We start from the raw sequence: 20,530 nt of genomic DNA, 5'->3' as shown, positions 1-20,530 counted from the left end.
AAGAAAAATGTTTCCTTTGGTTGTAACAACACATGGGGAGAGAAGGGCAGACACAGGATCAGGTGGGAGAGGTGTGTTTGAGCTGAATCACTGACGCTCGACACCAGAAGGTGGCACACTTTTCTCACTTACATGCATTCTTTTGCTTTGAGGGCTCCCTGATAGAAGGTGCAAAACCCTCCCCCATACTTAGGCATGGCAACTTTCTATAGAGGTTTGAAGCTTTTCCAACACAGGACAGTGCTGCGGAAATGATTTAAAGATCTAGCAGTGGAAAAAATAAAATGAAATAAATTACGTTAAAGAAAAAAAATCTAGTAGTGAAGTCAGTGTCGTCAGAGAAATGGTTCAGGAGACCCCTCGACCCGCCTGGGTTGTCACTGCATGGGAATGGGGTCTGAGCTAACTCACACACGAAGGCCTGACGTTCCTTGTTGCGTGGCTCCACCTGGAATAGAGATCCCTGTCCCAACTCAGGGAAGGTCTGAGTTGAAGCCCTTTCTATTTTGCATCTTAAGTAACGTGGGATGGATTGACTCCACCAAAGATTTCCTCTCATGCAGATGGGAAGAAAGATTTCATTTCCGTATATGTGCTGCTACCTGGTAAATGGTATAAGAACAGGAACAGGTAAATTAAGGTTTAAGAAGGGAGGGGGGATGGAGGGGGAAAGAGAAAAACACTAGGCGTTGAGTCATAACAAGAAAGCTGGGCCTGGGAACACATTGATGTTTCTCTCTCTCCCCCCCCCCCCTCTAAAATCAATATAAAAATGAAAAAGAAAACAGGTCCAGAGGGGCGTTCGGGTCAGACGCAGGTCTCTCGTTCCAGGTCCATGACCCGGCACTGCAGGAGCTGCCTCGGGGTGTAAAGTGTCTTTCACTGGGAAACCCCCAGGGAAAAGTTAACACTGGTTCTTTCACTTCTGGCTTCTGACCTTGACAAGCAACAGAATCTCAACTGAAATTTGGGAGTATAAACAACATTCCAAACTTTTAAGATACGATTTTTATTGGACATGTATAAGATTCACTTTTACATTATTACAAATACTTTACAATAAAAAATTAGTTTTTGTAAAAAAAAAAAGGAACATTTCCTGGATTTAGAGTAGTGCAGGTAAAACTAAGAAATACATAAAAATGAAGGTCATTCTCCAAGTATCAGAACAGAATACTAATGGAATCACTTCAATACAGATTTTCACCTGGACATTTACATGACAACTCACAACTGTATCAACAAATAAATGCATAAAAACGAAGATGTAGATGTAATTTCCCAAATAAGATGTAGTTCAAAAAAAAAAACAACAACAATGTACCCGAAATGTCTTCCTGTGCATGGGATTTGGTCAATGAATATCACGAGAGTTTTCACATATATATATACACACACACATATATATATATGAGATGAACATAAACATTTGTAAATGCAGAGCACACAGCCTGTGTAAATGAAAAAAATCCGCCAGTTTTGTCACACGGAGGAGCTAGAAACCACCTACACAACTGTTTAAAATACACTGTATACAGGATGGGGCAACAGTAGGTTTACAGTTGTGAGTACACGAAACAGTTTCTCTTATTATTATTTATGAATTATTGTACTATTTTCCATATAGATAACTGTACACCTGTTGCCCCATCCTGTATATTATTTTATGAAACGCCACACGTAGAAGGGAGTAATAAGGCCTTATATCCAGATCGGTCTTAAAACAGGGTTAATACAGGCATATTTCTTCCATTATATTTTTAAGACTTCATATTCTTTAGCGTCTCAGCTATTAAAATTATGCATAGTACCTAAGGCAACACGTAAAAAGCGGCATATCAGTTTCAGCTACAGCTACAGTACCTGATTATAGTCACATGACGTACCGTCTAGGAGAACTGACAGTAGAATTTCTGAACCGTCCCAGTGAAAGACCTGCCGAAATAAAATACAGCCCCATCCTGTGAGCCCAGTCTCTTCGGAGCCTTGTTACACGCACTGGAAGCCTAACTCGTCAGAGTACTTCAATATTAACAATACTGGCAGCCTGAGCTTGCGGAGTGGCCGTTAGCATGGCAATCTTAAAGTCTAAAATTATTTCTTGATGTTTCAATTTATTAAATCTCATTGCTACCCGAATATGTTTTTTTTAAATTTATTTTTTAAAAGTTTTTATTGATTTCAGAGAAGAAGAAACATCAATGATGAGAATTATCCACCAGCTGCCTCCTGCTCGCCCCCTACTGGGGATCGTGTGCCTTGACCGGGAATCGAACCGTGATCTCCTGGTTCACCGGTCAACATTCAACCACTGAGCCATGCCGGCCAGGCCCGAATATATTTTGACAGGGCTAGTAGATACTTTAAGAATCTTAGTCAAGACTTTGTCAGATTATAAATAGTAATCCATGTTAGTTGTTTGTATACAGAACCTTCACCACCACCGCAAAGGGGAGTCAACCAGCAACATGTAAACTGATGGCCCAGGGCCTTCTCTGTCCTTGGCTGCCTTTCACATCCTCTCAGTCACCAGCACGAGTCACAGGAAGTGGCCTCATGACCTGCTGCTTCTATAATCCCCCCCACACAAGGCATTTAAGACTCTTATCACAAACTCAGCTTTAAAATACCATTCATTTTCTCTGGCATATAGGGTTAGAAAATGTCACAGATGTGCAATTTCTCCAAGACTGGGGGATTTGACATTTGAGTTTAATATTTAGCAATCACTGTATTAAGGTCTACTTTTTCAAATCTGATTTTCTAAACTCAAAACCAAAAGTAAACTTGGTATTGAGTAAGCAGATTGACATGCTCCAAGAAAAGAAGAACTTGGGAGTGGAGGCAGACACTTAGGCAACCTTGAACAAATATTTTTAAGGACTGTAAGGAAATGTGATTGCAAAGTATGTGGATGGGACACAAACGAGAATAAAATGAATGCAGACGTCACTGGCTACAGAGGACACTGCCATCTCTTTTCTTCCTCATGTTTCTATCTATTAAAACGTCTTACATTTACTCATATGTAAGTCAAGATGTTATCTGGTGGCTGCTAAATTTATAAAGGCATGACTTTTGTGCTTTTCAAAATCCACATTTTGTTTTTAGAAAGTAATTCTGTATCATTTTTAAATACTGAGAGCCGGTCTTGCATAAAGGTTTTGGCCAAGGGCAGCCGAGGCTGAGTGAGAGGCTGGTGCTGGAATATAGCACCTTTGAGCGATCTGAAGACTGTCCTCACTGAACCTTGCCTACAATCCAGCTGTTAGCTGTCATTTCAAAACTGCAAAATCATTTGCAGAAGTCCCCATAAAAAATACAGACTAGGGATAATATTTTGAAAGTAGAAAAATAGGTTTTTAAAACATGTCATAATAAATCTCTCTCTAAACAATATCTTCATATCTCTATTGAAAACTTTGATTCTCCCCCCTCCCCCATAATATACAATAAATGGACCATTCACTTATTTATCACTTAAAGTAACATTTTCCTGGGTTAGACGTAAATCTTCAGGTCATTTTTTTTTTTTTTTTCCCTTTAAAACAAATTTTAAAGAAGAAAGTTTAAGGACTCAGAAAACCCTATCTCTTGACATTCAAAATATTCTAAACTGGGGTATCATCTCTTTAAAAAATCTCAGTCTATTTGTAAAAGTTTTGGATTCGTTTGGAATACCCAATCCTTGAAATTTTAAAATCCCCCACAAAAACCCTAACGTGAACTATTCAAAGTCTCTCCAACCTCTCCATTTGGATATTAAAATAATATTTTCTTAAAAATAATATTCCCCCCCTTATTTTGCCAACACGACAGTACACAGACCAGGGTAATTCTAACATATTGCGTTACTTGGACGTGGTTTTAAAAGTAAAGACTGGGAATTTCTGGTTTTATAGAATCTTACATTTTTCTTTACTGACTGGGCGATTCCAAGAAAATTAAGATCTTTCCACACATAAACTGTCACATAAAACCAGAAAAAGTCTTCAGGTTTGTCTGCTGTGCCATTACCCTGGATCCAGATCGGATATTCTCACTTTAAAAGCTCTGTCTGGTGTATGTTCCAGCCTATTCTTGCCTCTGATGCAGTAAGAAGAAAGCACAGCATCTGATCACGGGGTGGGAGGAGAGGCTAAGACAGAAGACCCCAGGTCCAGGCCAAGCGGCTGTCCCGGTCCCGTCCATGCCCTCCTTGGCATACCTCTGAGTTTCAGGTAAGTGTGAACTCACGGGGAAGGCTGCTCTGCTGCTCATCAAATCCGTTTTCCTCCAGCTGTTCTAAACTCTGGCTCCTGAGACCAGCAGACACTGCTCAGTTAGTTAAAACAGCTCATATGTTGGGGTGCGTGACAATGGCCTAACACTGGAATCTCCCACCGAGCGCTAGCGGGAGCTCCGCAGCGCATCCAATACTAACAAACAACACACACGGCCTAATAGTGGCTTTATACCCACTCCTGTAGCTCAGACTTAGACACACTTAACTTGTGGCTGATACGTTTACATTAAGCATTTTACAGGTTTCAGTTGTAGTACAGCTTTTCCCCAAAGCATGAACACCCCCACTTTTATATCAATTACTGTATCAAAAAGAATTAACAGACTTAGTACAATACTCTAGGTGGTATAATATGCAAGATTTCCTTACCAGGAATTACAACTATCTTGACAGGATGTATAGGGTTTTTATCTTCATTTATTATCTCTCAAACCTAAAATTGAGTAATTAGAGCCCAAATCTATCGCGCACCCCGACTCCAGGTTTTGTACTTTACAGTAAAATGAGACCCAGGTGCACAGTGCTGTTTTCCTCACCAGGAGGTTTTGAAAAACAAACAAAAAAAACCAAAAAAAAAGCCGAACAAATACAGTCTTTTCATGATCACGGGCGGTGACCACGGAGGCCAGGGATCTCCAGACACACAGGACACTCGAGGCCCCGACACAACCATTCTGATGTTCCCTGTGTGTGGGAGAGGATGGGAGGTGGGCACCATCCGAGAAAAAGCAGTGCTGGCTTTCCTCTGGACGCATGAACAGGTTCATTTTGCCATAAGTGCTTGAAGGGAGAGTTGTGACAGCTCAGCTGCCCACATCTCAAACCCACAGGGAAGTTTCTGCTCGCCAGCCCGGCCTCTAGCGCTTGATCACCACTTGTTCGTAAGCTCCGGACACCACTCTGAACAGTAGGAAAAAAAAACACAACTTGAAAATTCTGAGCAGCGGTGTCTGAAATTGTCCCTGTTAACCTTGGCTCCGAAGAGAGACTGCATTAGGCATTTCCTACTAGATTTGATTTCTACTGGGTTTAAATACATCACAGAGAGAGAATACTTAAAATATTAATGTTTATAATTAATACACTGTATTAGTCCAGTCCCTGATCCTCTCATGCTTAACTCCCACAATAATCTAGTAATGGTTCCAGATTCTTACCCTATCAACACACTGTGGCAAACGTGTTTATACGTAAATCCTAAAGTCAGTCTCACCCAAGAATGTATACTGACCCGGTATATTCACTGTGCAGAATGAATGCATAATAGGTTTCAGCTGCTTTGGGAGTGTGGCGTCTTAATGCACTTCCCGGAAGGCAATACTTTGGATCAATAAGGAAGTTTCTCTGTCCACGGTCTGCACTGTCAATTATATCCGTGTAATGAAGACTTACAGGGAAAACGATCTTGAGGGGGGGTTTATTTCTTCACTGGTTTGCTTTGACAGACTGCTGATGACACCCCCAAAACTACTATCCCTTTCCTCAGTTTTAGGGAGGTACAGTCTGCTTGGTGTGTGTCCTGACCTGGGAATTGAACCTGCTACCTTCTGGTGTATGGGGTGGCATGATGCTCCAACTAACTGAGCCACACCGACCAGGGCAGAACTCTTTTCTGAGTGTCCTTTTTATATTGCATCTTCCCCAACGCTCTACCGGTCCTCTACGAATCTATTCTAAAGATACATCTAAGGACATCAACGAATAAATGTATAAAACATAATTTCAAACACACTCAGAATAAGAAACACTGAGGGCTCACAAAGAGCTATAATTCTTCTCGTGAAACTACTAAGATTTGTGTTTCCCAGCCTCAGCCTATTACAAACTTTGGGACCTTCATCTCCTCCTCACGGACATTCAAAAGGAAAAGTCAGTCTACTCTTGGCGCTAAGAGGTCCTGTGGGGACCGCGTACCTGTTGGGAAGGTGATGACTGCCAAACGTCGTCCTTCCCCCGGGGCCCACGAAGAGCCGTAGTCCTTCTTCTGCAGGTTAAAATGTGTTGTGGGTACAATTATTATTGTCAAACAACATTCATATTGCGACAAATTTATACTTCACATTTCAGCTTTACTAAAGAAATCAAACAGCTCTTCCTACAAATTTCCACAAGAGAGGTTTAATTATTTCTCTTTACGACCACTTAGATGATGAAACCACGTGCACTGTTAACTGCTCCATTCGCACCAGCAGGGGTCATTCGACCTTTCAAGCTGGCGGCACGTAAATTGTCAGTTGCAGTGGAAATGCTAGGGAGGGAGCGAAGGATGCTGTTGTTCGATGTCATTCCAAGTTCACCACCCAACCTTCCAAATTACAACAGTGACTGGAAGCCCTTACGTCCAGTTATAACAACGCAGATGCAAACATCCATCGTCACGTATATAAACATGGTAGATATTGGCGCACCATCGAAACAGTGCACTAAGAGCTTTCTTTAAAACTGAGCTTTTTAAAGTCCTTTCCCAAGGATTTAATATCCATTCTTAGAAAACAAATGAGCTACAAAGTTATCTTCAGATTTTTATGGGCATAACATTTATTTCAAAATGTGCAACAGGGCTGGCCCCTGGGCCGCACCGCCTCGGACCCCTGCACCTACATGTACTGAACGGTCATCCACTCACCTTCCGCACTGGAATCTAGGCTGAAGTCTTGACTCTGTAGTATTTTCTCCACAATGTCGTCGGCATCCACTCTGGTGTCATTAACTCGCTTCAGCTGAGATTCTACAGAATCTTGTTTCACTGGGCACCTTTGGAAATAATTTTTTAAAATTCCCTCCTTTTTCTTGCGTTGTGAAAACAAAGCGCCCTGTCCCGCACCCCCACCCCGCACTGAGCTGAGACCAGAGGGATACCTGGTGAGCGTTTCTGAAGCCGTGTCGTCTTTATCAGCGGTATCGAGATCTGGCTCAGCTACTTTTTGCTCAGTTTCATCGCATGGCTCTAGGATGCTCTCGACGCCTGTTGACGTACTTCCCACGGACGTGTTTCTCCTGTGGCAGAACTCGGAGAAGCTGGATGACCGGGAGTGGCACGAGCTGTACCCTGTCAGAGAAGATGACTCTGGATGTGACAGGATGCCAGACACACTGCGGCCAAACCCCCTCCTCCAGCACCGCAGCCGTTCCTAGTCCCTTTGGCGCCAGAAAGGTCTAAGGAGCTCAACTTCACTTTCGGCCTCCACCGACCTGATACTTTTGACTGCTGGCTCGCATGGCTCGATGTCCTCGAATGTCCACAGGCACCAAGTTCTTCGGGAACGGAGGCGCTCTTTGCCGAGAGATCTGTAATACGTTATCACGTCATGTTACTATCACTGCCCACAAGTCAACGGTCAACTGTGTTCTAATCTGCAGACTTTGTAAACTGCCAAGTTCATTTTCGAGAAAAGCAAGTTGCAGAGTGAAAGAGATTCCTTTAAATCTGTGCAATGGAAACGACTGTCTTGCAAAAAAAAATGAAAAAAAAAACCTGAATTCCTTAGCTTACTGAACTAGAGTATTTTAAATAGGTTTAACAGAACTCTACCTTAAATAAAACTTTCAGTTTTTATTGCTTAGTATTTCTCATAAAAAATGGGTCAGATGTATTCTTACAAATTCTCACAAAATCGCAGGTTTTCACGGAAATCCTGCTCTCAAACACCCATCACAGCAGCACACTGAAGAGCACTCAGCTACGTTAACGTCAGTGTTGCTAGTGCCAGGCTACAATTTGGGCAAATGTCTTTGTTTTAAGTCAACACAGCATGGAATGTGGCATTAAGAGTGAACGTTTTTCAGAAACTGATTACAGTGTTCAGTTCCAAAGTAAATGTACAGATAAAAAAGCGTCAGAGCCCTTTCTAGTGGCTCCCTGATAATGTACATATTCCAGCTGCTGATTATATATTTCCAGGACCGGGCTTCTCCCGCGGAAGGCGGAATGGTGACTGTCGTTTTCATTGGGGTGAACTATTTGGAAACTAGAACTGTTTTTCACTTAGAGGCAAAAGGAAGCCAACTGATTAACACAGTCATGATGGCAGCGACCGCTATCAGACACAAGAGCCCCTGGAGCGACCTGGTCCTCCGGCAAAGGGCTCTCATTTCTGGACAGACGGTAAGATACCATCCACATTAGCACCCTCGTCCTGCCCGATGTGGTCCTAAACGTCACAGATCAGAGACGACACAACCCAAACTCAAAGGGTTGGTTCATATGGAAATTACACAGGACTAACTCTACTCCCAGGGTTGGCTCTGACCTTAATTCACCCATTTACCTACTGGTTTACAAAATTTATTCATTCGGTAGCTATTTACTAAGTTCTTATTGGGTCAGGTGCCCCACACTGTAGAAGATATATGGGGACAAAACAGATAAGACAAAATATATGTTCCGAGTGGAGAAGGGGGAGAGGTTATAGCAGAATGGGGCAAGTACTGAAACGCGCACAAGCACCACCACCTGCTAACGGGGCAAAGGCCTCACGGAGGAGCTTCACCCCGAGACCTGACCAGCGTCGAGGAACGCTGGGGACAAGCACAGGGAACAGCAGGGCCAGTTTGGCAAAGCTGGCACGCAGGGGACGGGTGGACACGACTGAAGGGAGAAGGGAGATGAGCGGGTGGCTGCTAATGAAGGGTTTTCTATGAGAAGCGTGAGAGATGAGGGGGAAGGAGAGCAAGAGCCCCCCGAAGAGCAGGGGGGAGAGGCGAGGTAGGGCTGATGGATGAGTTCCTGGCTTTTCAATAGGAGAAAGAATTCGGAATATTTAAATACGAGGAGGAGCTAATGGGAAGGTTAAGGCACACAAAGGATTCAGGGTGCTAATCCTGCAGTGTCCTGGGGTGTCTGTCGGGAGAACATACGACGGTGGGGGGGGTGTCCCCGCAGCATTAGGCTGTTGATGCGTCAGCGCACACCGCAGACAAAGGGGGCCTGGCGTAACCACAGACCGCATGACTGACACTCACGGACCCACTTCAAGTCGCACACCCGGAGAGTTTAAATGTCGGAGGGGCCACGGGAATCTCACCAAGGAAAAGCCCAGCGAGCTGCACGGCCGTACCTGTTATTCCGAGGTGGATTTTGAGAGTCTCTCCCCCTTTTCGATCTTCTTCCAGGGATTCGGACTCACCAGCAATCGGTATAGACATGGATGTAGAAGGAGGCCTGGGAATAAGCATTTCTAAGGGTCAGAACTTGGTTTACGGGCGAGAGACAGGTTGTGTGGTGGGCACACGGCCTCTGGAAGGTGCCTGAAATATCCTCTCTTCAAGGGTGAAAGTAATAAAAACCAAGTAATGTCCGAGCATCCTCAAAACCTGACTAAAATTCATGGGGGGTGGGTGGGATTCTTTTACACAACCAAAAATGTGAGGCCAGAAAGCGAGTCGGGAAAAGAGGGGGGCTCTGTCAGCGTGTCCCCAGCACTATCAGTGGGGCTGCTCCATCGGCCAGCTGGCACCTCAGGCAGGGAAGCACCCATGAGGCGGCGGAGGCGAGGCGGCCCCGGCCCTCCGGTCAGAGGTCGGAGAGGGTACCTCCTGCCTCCGGCCTAGGCCCCCTTGTTGGCTCCGCTAACTCGCTAAATAGTGTCCATGGTTTTCTCATCGCCTGCCCCAGGGGGAGTCTATAAAGAGCCCCAGTTAGATTTGCTTTCTGGGCTGGAACCTCTGGAAGTGGGTAATGGATATATTTTTCTTGGCTCATTCAAGGCTCCTAATCTCCATGTGGAAGCCGTGAAACTGGGAGGCGCAAGTCTGAGTTCTAAGAGGATTTATTTATTTTTTTTAATACAAACATCCCTAACCTTTAGAGGCTGATTTTCCAGAGGAAAACCACATTTTCCTAGAGACTATCCCTTGGTAACCTGAGATGAAACAGGAAGGTGGTGGAGGGATCACGAAGCTGATTCAGGTCCTGAGGATACAGACACTTAAGATCGCCATTAAACCTGTTTTATTGATAGATGAGTTATATCCCAGGATCTCCTAATTTCCAGAATTCCACATCCTATTGGGAAATCTTCAAGTACTTGTCCTGCAGGTACATCGAAGTCAGTATATCCCCGCCTGAAGTCGCCCTCTTTCCCCAAATCTGTGTTCTTCTTGGACTCCACATCCCTGTGAAGGCCGCTACAGTCCACGAGGGCACCACAGCTAGAACCCTGGGCACCACCTCTCTCCTCCCTACTCACATTTCTCCATACCCAATCAACCTCCAAATCCCACAGAGGCTCCTTCACACTTTTCCTATTCATTGTCTCTCCTCCATCTCCACTAACGACCTCAGCCTGGCCGCTGTCCCTTTCCTGGGTGACTGCACGAGTCTCCGAGCTCCGCTGCCTGCCTCTCTTCCAGGCTACTCACTGTGGTCCTTCTGAAATGTGCACACAAACAGGTTACTCTCCGGTTTAAAGGCTTCCACAGCTCCTTAGGGATAAAACTCAGACTCCTTAGGGTGGCAATACAAGGCCCTTGGCGGTCTGGCCCAGACCTACCTCTAAATTTACCAAAATCTGTATTTTTAATAACAGTAAGTCCTCACTGAACATCATTGACAGGTTCGGGAACTTTAAGGGAAACAAGTGCAATTGTACCATAGGCCAAATGATATAAACAAGAGCTAAGTCCCTAGAGTATCTCATCAATGTTATAACAAAACAATATTATCCCAGGACCTGCTGTAATGTAAAACAGCTTGGTGAAAAAAACACACAATACCTGCATTCAATTTTCTGTAAGCAGAACGAACGTAGAAGATATATACTTCCAAAGAATGGAGTCCGAAGCCAGTCATTAATCATGGGTGGTGACTCAGGCCTGCCTGTCTGCAGGCTTATCTTTTCCCGGCCAGTTGCTCTGGCTTTCCTTTCACAGATGGCCTGATTGCAGTGTCTCCATCCCTCCACCTCTCAGACCTGCTCCCCAGCCCTCCGAGCCCCCAGCCCGAGCCCTGTTCCCTTTCGCCCTCTAGCAGTCTCCCTCTGGCTCCACTCTTTCCTGCCGCCTGACTTCACGGCCACAGCAATACCTTGGGTTTGGCACCCCTTGGTCTGCAGTCTCAACGAGCTCGGAGAATCCCAGCCCTTGACAGTTTCAGCCACTGCACTAACTGCTCTGATGCCGAGGCCACAAAGCATTACGGAGAGAATCCATCAACACGGGGACTGATACTAAGGCAAACGAAGAATCTAAAATCTTCACAGGGACTCGGCAGCGCCCTAGACTCATCGCGTTGAAAAAATAATCCCTGAGTGCCCATCACATGCCAGCTTTTATTCTATTACCCTTTTGTCCTGAAAATGTTTTTATATCCCCTATCAGAGATTGTTTAATATGGCTCAATTATGGAACAAAAGAGACGGGACTGCTTGGTTTTAGTTTCACAGTAACGTTAAGAGCCCGTGAAAAGTGACAGCCTCCCGTGACAACACTACCTGCGGCATCCTGTCAGCAGTCACGCCCCACAGCGGCGCCACACACTTGTGCATGCTCTCTTCTCTTCCCGGAACGTCTCTACCCACCTCCCCTGCTTCGGAATTGCCCGATCATCGCTGGACACTTAGCTCAGTGTCCCCCCCTCAGTGAAGACTTTCCTGGCTTCCAAGGAAAGTAGCAGGGCCTCTGTCCTCTGTGCCTCAGTAACACCACACGCTGTGTGTCTCTCCCGTGTGACCAGTGACTCCTTCAGAGCAGCGGCTGGTCTCATTCAATTTGGTAAATGTTAGCACATGGTAGGCAATGAATGCACGTGTACCGAATGAATGGGTGCATCCCGGGACCCCGAGGCTCAATATCCTCGCTTACAAATATGGATCATACTCAGATTAGAGTTGTTTTAAGAATTAAACAGGGAGGCAGTCATGTTCATGAAATGATTTTGACAAATGGTGATTTCCTTCCTTCTGGAGTGTGATTGCTCCAGGGCCCTAGCTACTCAAAAGGGTCACTTCATCCCTAGATCTGCTCCAACACAAACTAGCATTTAAATCTGAGAATGTTAAGGGTTTGCTCTACTCTTGTTAGTTTTTCTAGTACATTAAAAAAAAAACTTTATATCACGAAAAATTCAAAGACAGACAAAAGCTGAGAGAAGAGTAGAATGAAGCTCTCCAGCAGTTATTTAAATCTGTGTCTTTCCTCTCAATAGAAAAATGTTATATACTGGGATTCATAATACATTTGAGTAAAACATTTTGTAGCTGAATATTCTGGGGGAAAAACAATCACTAAACTAGACAACTTCCAACACTCTTTTCAGCTCTAAAGTACTGTGATTTTACATATTTAATATATGTTAAAATATCACCTGATAAAAAATTTACTCTTTGCATCAGTAGTTCAAACATTTTCCTGTTCCATCCCGACTCAGTATGTATACTAGAGTTGTCCTTTTCCCACTGAAAATTGCACAATTTCAGATATTCAGAGAAAAAACAAATATTGGGGGTTTGATTCTCCTAAGAAATATTTTTATGTATCTCGTGATGAGGTAATGCCTGTTTATTCTAACACATTATAAAAGTCTTTATAAATATAAACTTGAGATTCTCAGAACTGTATTTGTGGAGACAATTTAGAACATAAGGTGATCTATTTTTGAGCTTTTTTGGTATTTGGGTTTCATAAGCAGGGAGAGGAAACGGCAGAGAAAGGGTCAGTAATAAACTCATTGCCGTCTCTACATTATATATTTACTTGTGAATTTGTTGTTTGTTGCAGAACAGAAGCTCCAAGGCATCAGGGACCTGGCCTGTTTTCTCCCTGCTCTTGGTCATGTCTAGAATAGAGCCTAGCACATGGTAAGACACTTACTAGGTTTTTGTTGAAGACATGAGTAAGTCCACAGAGGTCAAATTAAAAAAATTTAATTTGTGTAATTTCACCCCAAACTTGAAGATGAGAAAAGACCTATAGCTTAAATAATCCGGGGTGTGGAGAGTTCGTTGGGCTATAGGTAATAGCAACTTCTATGAGGGTCAGGCCAGTCACCCAGGAGAGGAACTGTCCCTTCACTGGGATTAGCTTGCAAACGCTACAAAATAGGAATGTAAAACTTGAAACAAATACATCACTATTACACTTTCAGATAAATAACCCACTTACTGAGCATGGACTTACGTTTTAAAACACGGGTCACCCGACATCAGCTGCATGCTGATTAAAACCTAAACGTAAGAAAGAGAAAGACCAGGGTTATGCAAGGTCTCCTGAGAGGAGGGCCCCATGTTCTGCTAAGGCGCGCCGTCCACGGAGGCCTGCTCCCTACGTCCCGTCCAGAAAGGACCGACCAGGATGACGGCCGAGCTGGGTTACATCCAACGATAAACTGCTGCTCTAGACAGACATCGGGTACAAATCATTTTTAACACCTTGACGGTGGCCAGATGGGAATCGGGATGGGAGGATGGGGGGGGGGGAGGGAGTAAGTACAAATTGGTCGTTGCAGGATGGCCCTGGGGATGTGGAGCGCAGCCCAGGGAATCAGTCGACAGTATTGTGACAACTAGGCGTGGTGCCAGATGCTGCGAGATTTACCGGGATGATCGCTTAGTAAGTTATACAAGGCCTAATCGCTGGGGTGATTACACCTAAAACCAGTATAATATTGTATGTCCACTGTAACTGAACAATTAAAAATGATTTTAAAAATAAGAAAAAGAAAACCAGGGTAACAGGGAAAGGAAGCTTACAAAGGAAGCGGAGCATGACCGCTTGATGGTGGAGGGCGTGACGTCATAACACCAGCTAGACTTGGTGATTCCTCCGGCAATGTTCAACCACCGGGACCCAGACCCAGAGAGGGCAGCTGGGACCCAGACCCAGGGAGGGCAGCTGAGTCTGCTTAGGGCTGGGGATTCCTCAGGGGACAGCCATGGAGGGAGACGGGGGCAAAGGAGCAAGGGGCATTTTTAAGGTTATGATAATCACGGATCATGGAATGTAGGCGGGATAAAGAGGGAAGTAAAAGCACGTGGAGGCATTCTGGTCTCAGCTCTGCCACCCACCACTTTAGCGAGACTCTTCGCCTTCTGAGTCTCAGCTTCTACGGAGCAGAGATACCTGTGCCCACCTCTCCCATCCTGCCTATTTCACAGAGGTGAATGCAAGTGCTTTGGAGAATCTTCAGTTACACAGAGACAACCATAAAGCCATAAAATCAATCTGATGTGCACAGAAGTGTGCACCATGTTCTTTTTCAAACTCCCTGCTGGTCTTCTTTCACCATCTGCCTCCCCACTCCAATGACATCCCTCCCTTCTTTACAGCTGCTGAATTTGTGCAAGGAATGGACGCACTATCATCACCACTTGGTGCGTTTTTACATCTTTGGAGCTAAATATTTACTGGAAACAAAGTTTGGAAACTTTAAGCACTTCACTAGCTACAAGAGGACACGGTGACTTCTACCTGGCCACCTCTGGGAGTAACCTTTTGGGGGCTATAAACATCTGACGGTATGCATCCATCCATCACGCTCCTTCCTCCAGTGGGCCCTGAGGCGGCCGTGGTCATGTGCATCATTCCCAAATGGTCACAGCACCACAGAGAAACACTTTCGGGCCGTGAAGGTGAAACCCGGTTACTTTTTCCTGCTTCTGTGACTTGGGCAGTTTCTCCGTAGGTGGCGAGTATTTCAGTGACGTGCTCAGCTTAGGGTCTCAGTATTGATTCCCATCTTGCCCTGGACAGTATATACCTGTGCTTATTTAAAGGCAGAGGATCTCAAGTGTTGACATGCAAATCTTGAACCGTGCTTACTTTAAGAATGGAATTATCCTGTCTTGTATTTTTGGTATCATAGCCTTCCAGTAAACAGCGACGAGTGGTATTTCCCGATCCAGCGAACTCTGCCAGGTTTAGATCTGCAAAGCCCAGCTATGAAAAGAAAAAAAAAAAAGTTGTATTCATAGAATATCTACTAGGCTTCTATCATATTCTCCTTAAAATAAATATTCAACCCATGCTGTAGACAAGTTATTTCAAACTTCAGTCACTTGCAGTTTTTGCCATCTTAACAATACCTGTTCTATTATTTGCTCAGTGTGTGTCTTTAAATTGGCTCACTTCTGGTAAAAAATTGAGTAGCTGCTGTACTCTTATTATAAGCAATGCAATCTTTGAAATCATGGCTTTGATGTGCTAAATATATTTTTTCTGAACACATAAAAATATATAACTGTTGAAGTAAAAATCAATGAGGCATATTAAGTAACTTAAATCACTGGGATTAGCAGGAGCACTTCACTGAGGCAAACACTAGCAGACCAATCAAGCTCATCTGCCTAGACAGAGAGAACACGGCCCAGGCTTCCCTCTCCCTACTCGGGTTCTGGCTCAGCTCCCAGTTAACCCCTGACGGCTGCAGGCCGCTGCAGGCTGTTCATTTCCCACTCTCCACGTGAAAGCTAGAATGATTTAAGTGTGTGTCACACACTTGCGTTGGTACAAGCCCCTTCTCCTCCAGCACCTTCCATAACCTTGCCTTGCTGATCACCCTTGAGCTGAATCTTTCTTTAAAAACTGTACTTCCTTCCTTCCCCAAGGCTGAGCCCCGCGCCAACGCTCTTGGCTGCCATCCAGAAGTTCAGCTCAAACCTGTTCCTCCTGCTTATTACCACCCGGGCCTGGTCACCATTTCTGCTGCTACCAAAGACTGCCCTCCAGTCTTTCCTCTGCTGTACTAGACCTTATTTTTTGGTTTCCAATTGGTACAAGTCAATCCCATTATATCTTTTTTTTAAGTAAAAAATTTTTTTTTATAGAGCCAGAGAAAGAAACATTGATTTGTTGTTTCTGCTTATTGATGCATCATTAGTTGATTCTTGTAGGTGCCCTGACTGGAGATCGAACCCACAACCTTGGCGCATCGGCTTGATGTTCTAACCAACTGAGCTACCCGGCCAGGGCTCTTCTTTTTAATTAAAACAAACAAACAAATTAAGTCTACTCTGTGATGAAGTGTACACAGAATCTTTTATAACAAAAAAACTGTTTTGAGTCTGCAATTATTAAGCACACCTCCCTGAATACATAAAAAGCACGGACCATTTCAAACACTGCTACAACTTTAAGTTGCCTGCTTTAAGATTTTCAAAGACACACTGGGCAATATGAATGACACTCAAGATGAAGATTTTAACAGCAGACTGGAACATTATTTTCATAGCTTTTAACTGGTATGAAAAGAATGAAAAAAAGAACTTAAGAGTCCAGCTGAAGGGCCATAAGCCCCAACTGCAGTAAGTCAGAACACATCACACCACAGGTAACATCTATGTCATTTTCACATGGTTACTCTGCTCTTATTGCCTCTTTTAGGGGCTTCAACAGATCAGTTAAAAAGCCTGGGTATGTCCAGGACAAAGCCAACATCCAAGCGAGCATGTGCAGACTCGTGTGGCTATCGGATCACACATCACCCGCATGCCCTATTTCATACATTATCTTTTCTCTTTAAACCTCAAACGCCTTCTCCGCATCTGTGCTCCGTGCTAATGCCTTGCTTCATATTTCACTCAGAAGAGAAAAGCTATCCAAAGAGCACTTAGCTTTCAGAAGCTCTTATCAGCAGCCGCATTCACTCCCCAGCCTGCATCTGTGCTCACATCTGCCTTTCTTCTTTCTGGCGGTGAACTGGCTGCGCTCCTCGGGCCCGCTCCAGTTCCCCGCTCCAGGGACCCCCCCCCCCCCCGCATTCCACAATGTGCCTTCTCTACTGGACCATTACCACCAGCACACAAACGTGCTGGGCCTTCTCCATCTTAACGAACAAAGTAAACACCACCTCCCCCACACCTCTCTAGTCTACTGGACGATTTTTATGCTCCCCCTTGATTGCAACACTCCTTGAAAAAGTTGTCCATGTTGACTGTCTCTGGCCCCTCTGTCCTTGGCCACCTCACCGACTTCGTCTCCCCACTCCAGCCACAGTGCTCTTTTCCTAGAAAATGCCACGAGCACCTCAAGGCCTTGCACACCGACTGTTCCTTTGCCTGATAGGCTCCCTCTGAGATCTCCTTGTGGCTTTCTTCCTCACTCCATTCATACCTTTGTTCAAATGTCATCCCTCTAAAGCCCCCCCATTCTAAAACACACCTGGCTCCTCCCTCTCCTACCCGGCAGTTGTCACCCTTTACCCCTGATTTACTTTACGTTTCTCAGTGAGGGAATGATACGATCGTGTTTGAATCTTAGAACGATCACTCTGATCCATGTGCACAAGGGAAGTAACCCAACCTCCAGCCCCTTGTTAAGCTGTGATCAGTCTGAACCAACCACGGCAGTCCATTCCTGCGCCCATGACTGGTTCAGGAGTGAATGCATGACCCAGCTGGGCCAGCGACAGGCATGGGGAAACCCTGAGGGCCACTGAGAGAGTTTTCTCACTCAAAAAAAGTCACACATGGGGAAGCAGCTGGATTTTGTCCTAAGTCAATATGTTGACTAAAACTTGAGCAGCCAGCCACCTTGTGACCACGAGGGGAACTAGCCAAGGACAAAGTCAATACACAGAGAATGAAAGAGCGGGGAGAGGAAGGTAACATGGGCTCCTGAAGACGCTCTCCTGTCACTGGATGAACCAATCCCGGAGCAGCTCTACCTCACACCTACTTGTTTTGTGAGATTAAAAAGATGTCTAGGTGAGGAGAGTTTTCTGTTACTTGTAGCAAAGAGCATCCTAACTGACACTGCAGCCAATTAGTTTTAGGGAGTCAGGCAGATGTGATGGTTGGAACTAGAGTCCTGGTCCTTGGCTTTGATGACTGATTGACAGAGATACCATCACAGAGACTGGAAATGAAAGAGGAGTGTGTGGGTTTCTAGTAGTATTACTAATTCCTTCTGTTTAGCAAAAAAGGTGAGCACATTCTTTAGTAATTCCTTATAGGCGATAAAAGTATAAAGGACAGAAGAGATCAGGTGTATACAGAGTGTAGGAAGACACAGAGGAGGGAGCCTATTCTACTGAGAGGAGGTGGGACTGGGAATACCTCCTGGGAAGAACGTATTAACAGACGCTGTTGCTTAGTGCAAACCAGAGACCATCTTCTAGTTGGAAACTGAAACTTAAGAACATCCTATAATCAGCATTTAGAAAGAATATACCTCTAATTTATCGTTGAAGCCAACTGTTCCATCTCCAAGTTGCTTTATTTTAAAAAAGCCTATTTGAATGGCAATTAGAAGAACAAACTATTTCATTTTTAAGTTTATAAACAGCAATGAGTGATATCACACACTCCAAAAGAGTTAAAGGCCATTCACTTACCTTCGCATAAGCTTTTCCACCTTTCAATTCCTGCCAAAGATAGAAAACACTATTAAGTTATCACATGATTAAGGATTTAAAATGAAACATGTATCCAATAATTCTGAAGTAGACATTTATATCCTGTAGATAGTATAATTCTGATGATCTTAAATCCAACTATTTAGATGCTCCCCAAAAATGACCAGGATTTTTATTTAGAACTTAAGTTTCAAAGCAACAAATGGTGAGAAGCTAATATTTGACCTGCTTGTTGAAGGAATTGCCAAAAAGATCCCAGACACATTGCAAGAACCTGAGTCATTAAAGAAAGATTAAAATAATTAATCATATTAACACACTGTAGAAAGGTTTTAGTAAGAGTCAAAACCCCTACCCTGGAGACAACCACTGTTACCAATTTTTAAGAATTTTCCAAAAGATGCTCTATACATATCTAAGCATATAGATAGACAACTCAAATGATAACATACTATACACACCTTACTTTTCCCCACTATATATACATATACATATACATATACATATACATATACATATACATATACATATACATATGGCAATATTCTGTGTTAATATAGCAGAAACTCTCTCATCTAATGTGAATAAGACGGACAAAAGTGAAAAATAATATATAGATGCCTTAACAATTTAAAATATGAACTGACGTTCATTTGCCAAGTCTCTGGATTTAGGATATCACACATATGTGAGATTTAATAAGTGTGAAACACTTGGAACAATGCCTAGCATACAACATACACTGTTTATGTGTTTGCCACTATAATTAGGGCCAAACTCCCCACCCTCACTTTTAAACATGTGTTTGCTGGATGGAGTTGGCTTTTATCTTTCTTGCATAAACCACATACAAAATGTACTACCTGCCATTTCCATCTTTAAAGTGGTGAATTTAAATAAGCTGAGAAGCAATCGATGGTAAATTCTGTTACTCCTGAACGTCTCCTGCTCCTCCCCCTTCCCTGCCCCGTCGATGTAACCGGTGGCCGTGGCGCTATGTCTACCCCATTATGAATTATTGATTTTCTTCTTCTTTATTAGGCTATTGCTTTTTGCGCTGCTTCTTAACCGCTGCTTGCAAATGAGCAAATGCTCTGAGGGTAAAAGCAATGCTGGATGTCAGGCTCATCTCTCCGCTTCCCTTGTCTATGATTCTAAGCCTGACAGGTCCTTACTGCCTTGACAGCTGCTAATGCCTCTGAGCAGCTATTTTTAATATTTTGTCTAGCATTTCTGGTGGTTCTCAGAGGCAGAGGTGGTCTGGGACAAGCTGGCCCATTAATTTCAGAAGTACAAATCCCCAGGTTTATCATAATCTGAGGGCCTGTGATGGATTAAATTGTAGTCCTCTCCCCACAAAAGATATGTTGCAGCCCTAACCTCTAGTACCTCAGAACTGACCCTGTTTGGAAACAGAGTCTTTGCAAAGTAATCTAGTTAGAATGAGGTCCTAATCCAATATGACTGGCGTCCTTACAAAAAAAAGGGGGGAGGGATTTTAATATAGTCACAGACACACACAGAGCAAAGATGATGTGGAGGCACAAAGGGAGAAGACAGCCATGTAACTGAAGGGATGCATCCACAAGCCAAGGAATGCCTGAGGCTGCCAGGGACAGGAGAGAGGCGTGAGTTTCTTCCCTAGTGCCTTCAGAACCGTAAAACAATACATTTTTGTTGCTTTATTTTGGTTTTTGTGTTTTTTTTAAATTAAGTTTTTTTTAATTGAATCTATTGGGATTCAATTTTATTCACACTGGTTAATAAAATGATATAGGTTTCAGGGGTAGAGTTCTAGAACACATCACCTGTCTATTGTTTGCATTTCTGCTGCTTTAATCCACTCAGTTTGTGGTGCTTCCTAACAGCAGCGCTAGGAAACTGACGCAGGTGTTTTTACTTTCAGGTCTGTGATGGAGAATTTTATGTGTCAACTTGACATTTTACAGCCAGTAGTT

The 20,530-nt window shown here is 43.9% G+C and overlaps 1 protein-coding gene across 1 annotated transcript in view; it reads right to left on the bottom strand.

Annotated features, from left to right (window-relative positions):
- Positions 1 to 1,005: 1,005 nt before the first annotated feature.
- The window catches only part of EEIG2 (EEIG family member 2), a 33,757-nt gene continuing 14,232 nt past the window's right edge, over positions 1,006 to 20,530 (bottom strand). Inside the window, exons 3-11 of the mRNA XM_081121140.1 lie at positions 18,552 to 18,581; positions 15,041 to 15,157; positions 13,400 to 13,446; positions 9,343 to 9,446; positions 7,478 to 7,573; positions 7,145 to 7,334; positions 6,912 to 7,039; positions 6,200 to 6,269; positions 1,006 to 5,185 (exon numbers count right to left, since the gene is read on the bottom strand). Coding sequence (XP_080977266.1) covers positions 5,143 to 5,185; positions 6,200 to 6,269; positions 6,912 to 7,039; positions 7,145 to 7,334; positions 7,478 to 7,573; positions 9,343 to 9,446; positions 13,400 to 13,446; positions 15,041 to 15,157; positions 18,552 to 18,581 — 825 coding nt within the window. The 3' untranslated portion in view covers positions 1,006 to 5,142. The remainder of the gene's footprint in view (positions 5,186 to 6,199; positions 6,270 to 6,911; positions 7,040 to 7,144; positions 7,335 to 7,477; positions 7,574 to 9,342; positions 9,447 to 13,399; positions 13,447 to 15,040; positions 15,158 to 18,551; positions 18,582 to 20,530) is intronic.

The sequence above is a fragment of the Miniopterus schreibersii genome (genome assembly GCF_964146895.1).
Source record: "Miniopterus schreibersii genome assembly, chromosome: 19".
Classification (NCBI taxonomy): domain Eukaryota; kingdom Metazoa; phylum Chordata; class Mammalia; order Chiroptera; family Miniopteridae; genus Miniopterus; species Miniopterus schreibersii.
This window is presented reverse-complemented; position numbering and strand designations above follow the sequence as displayed.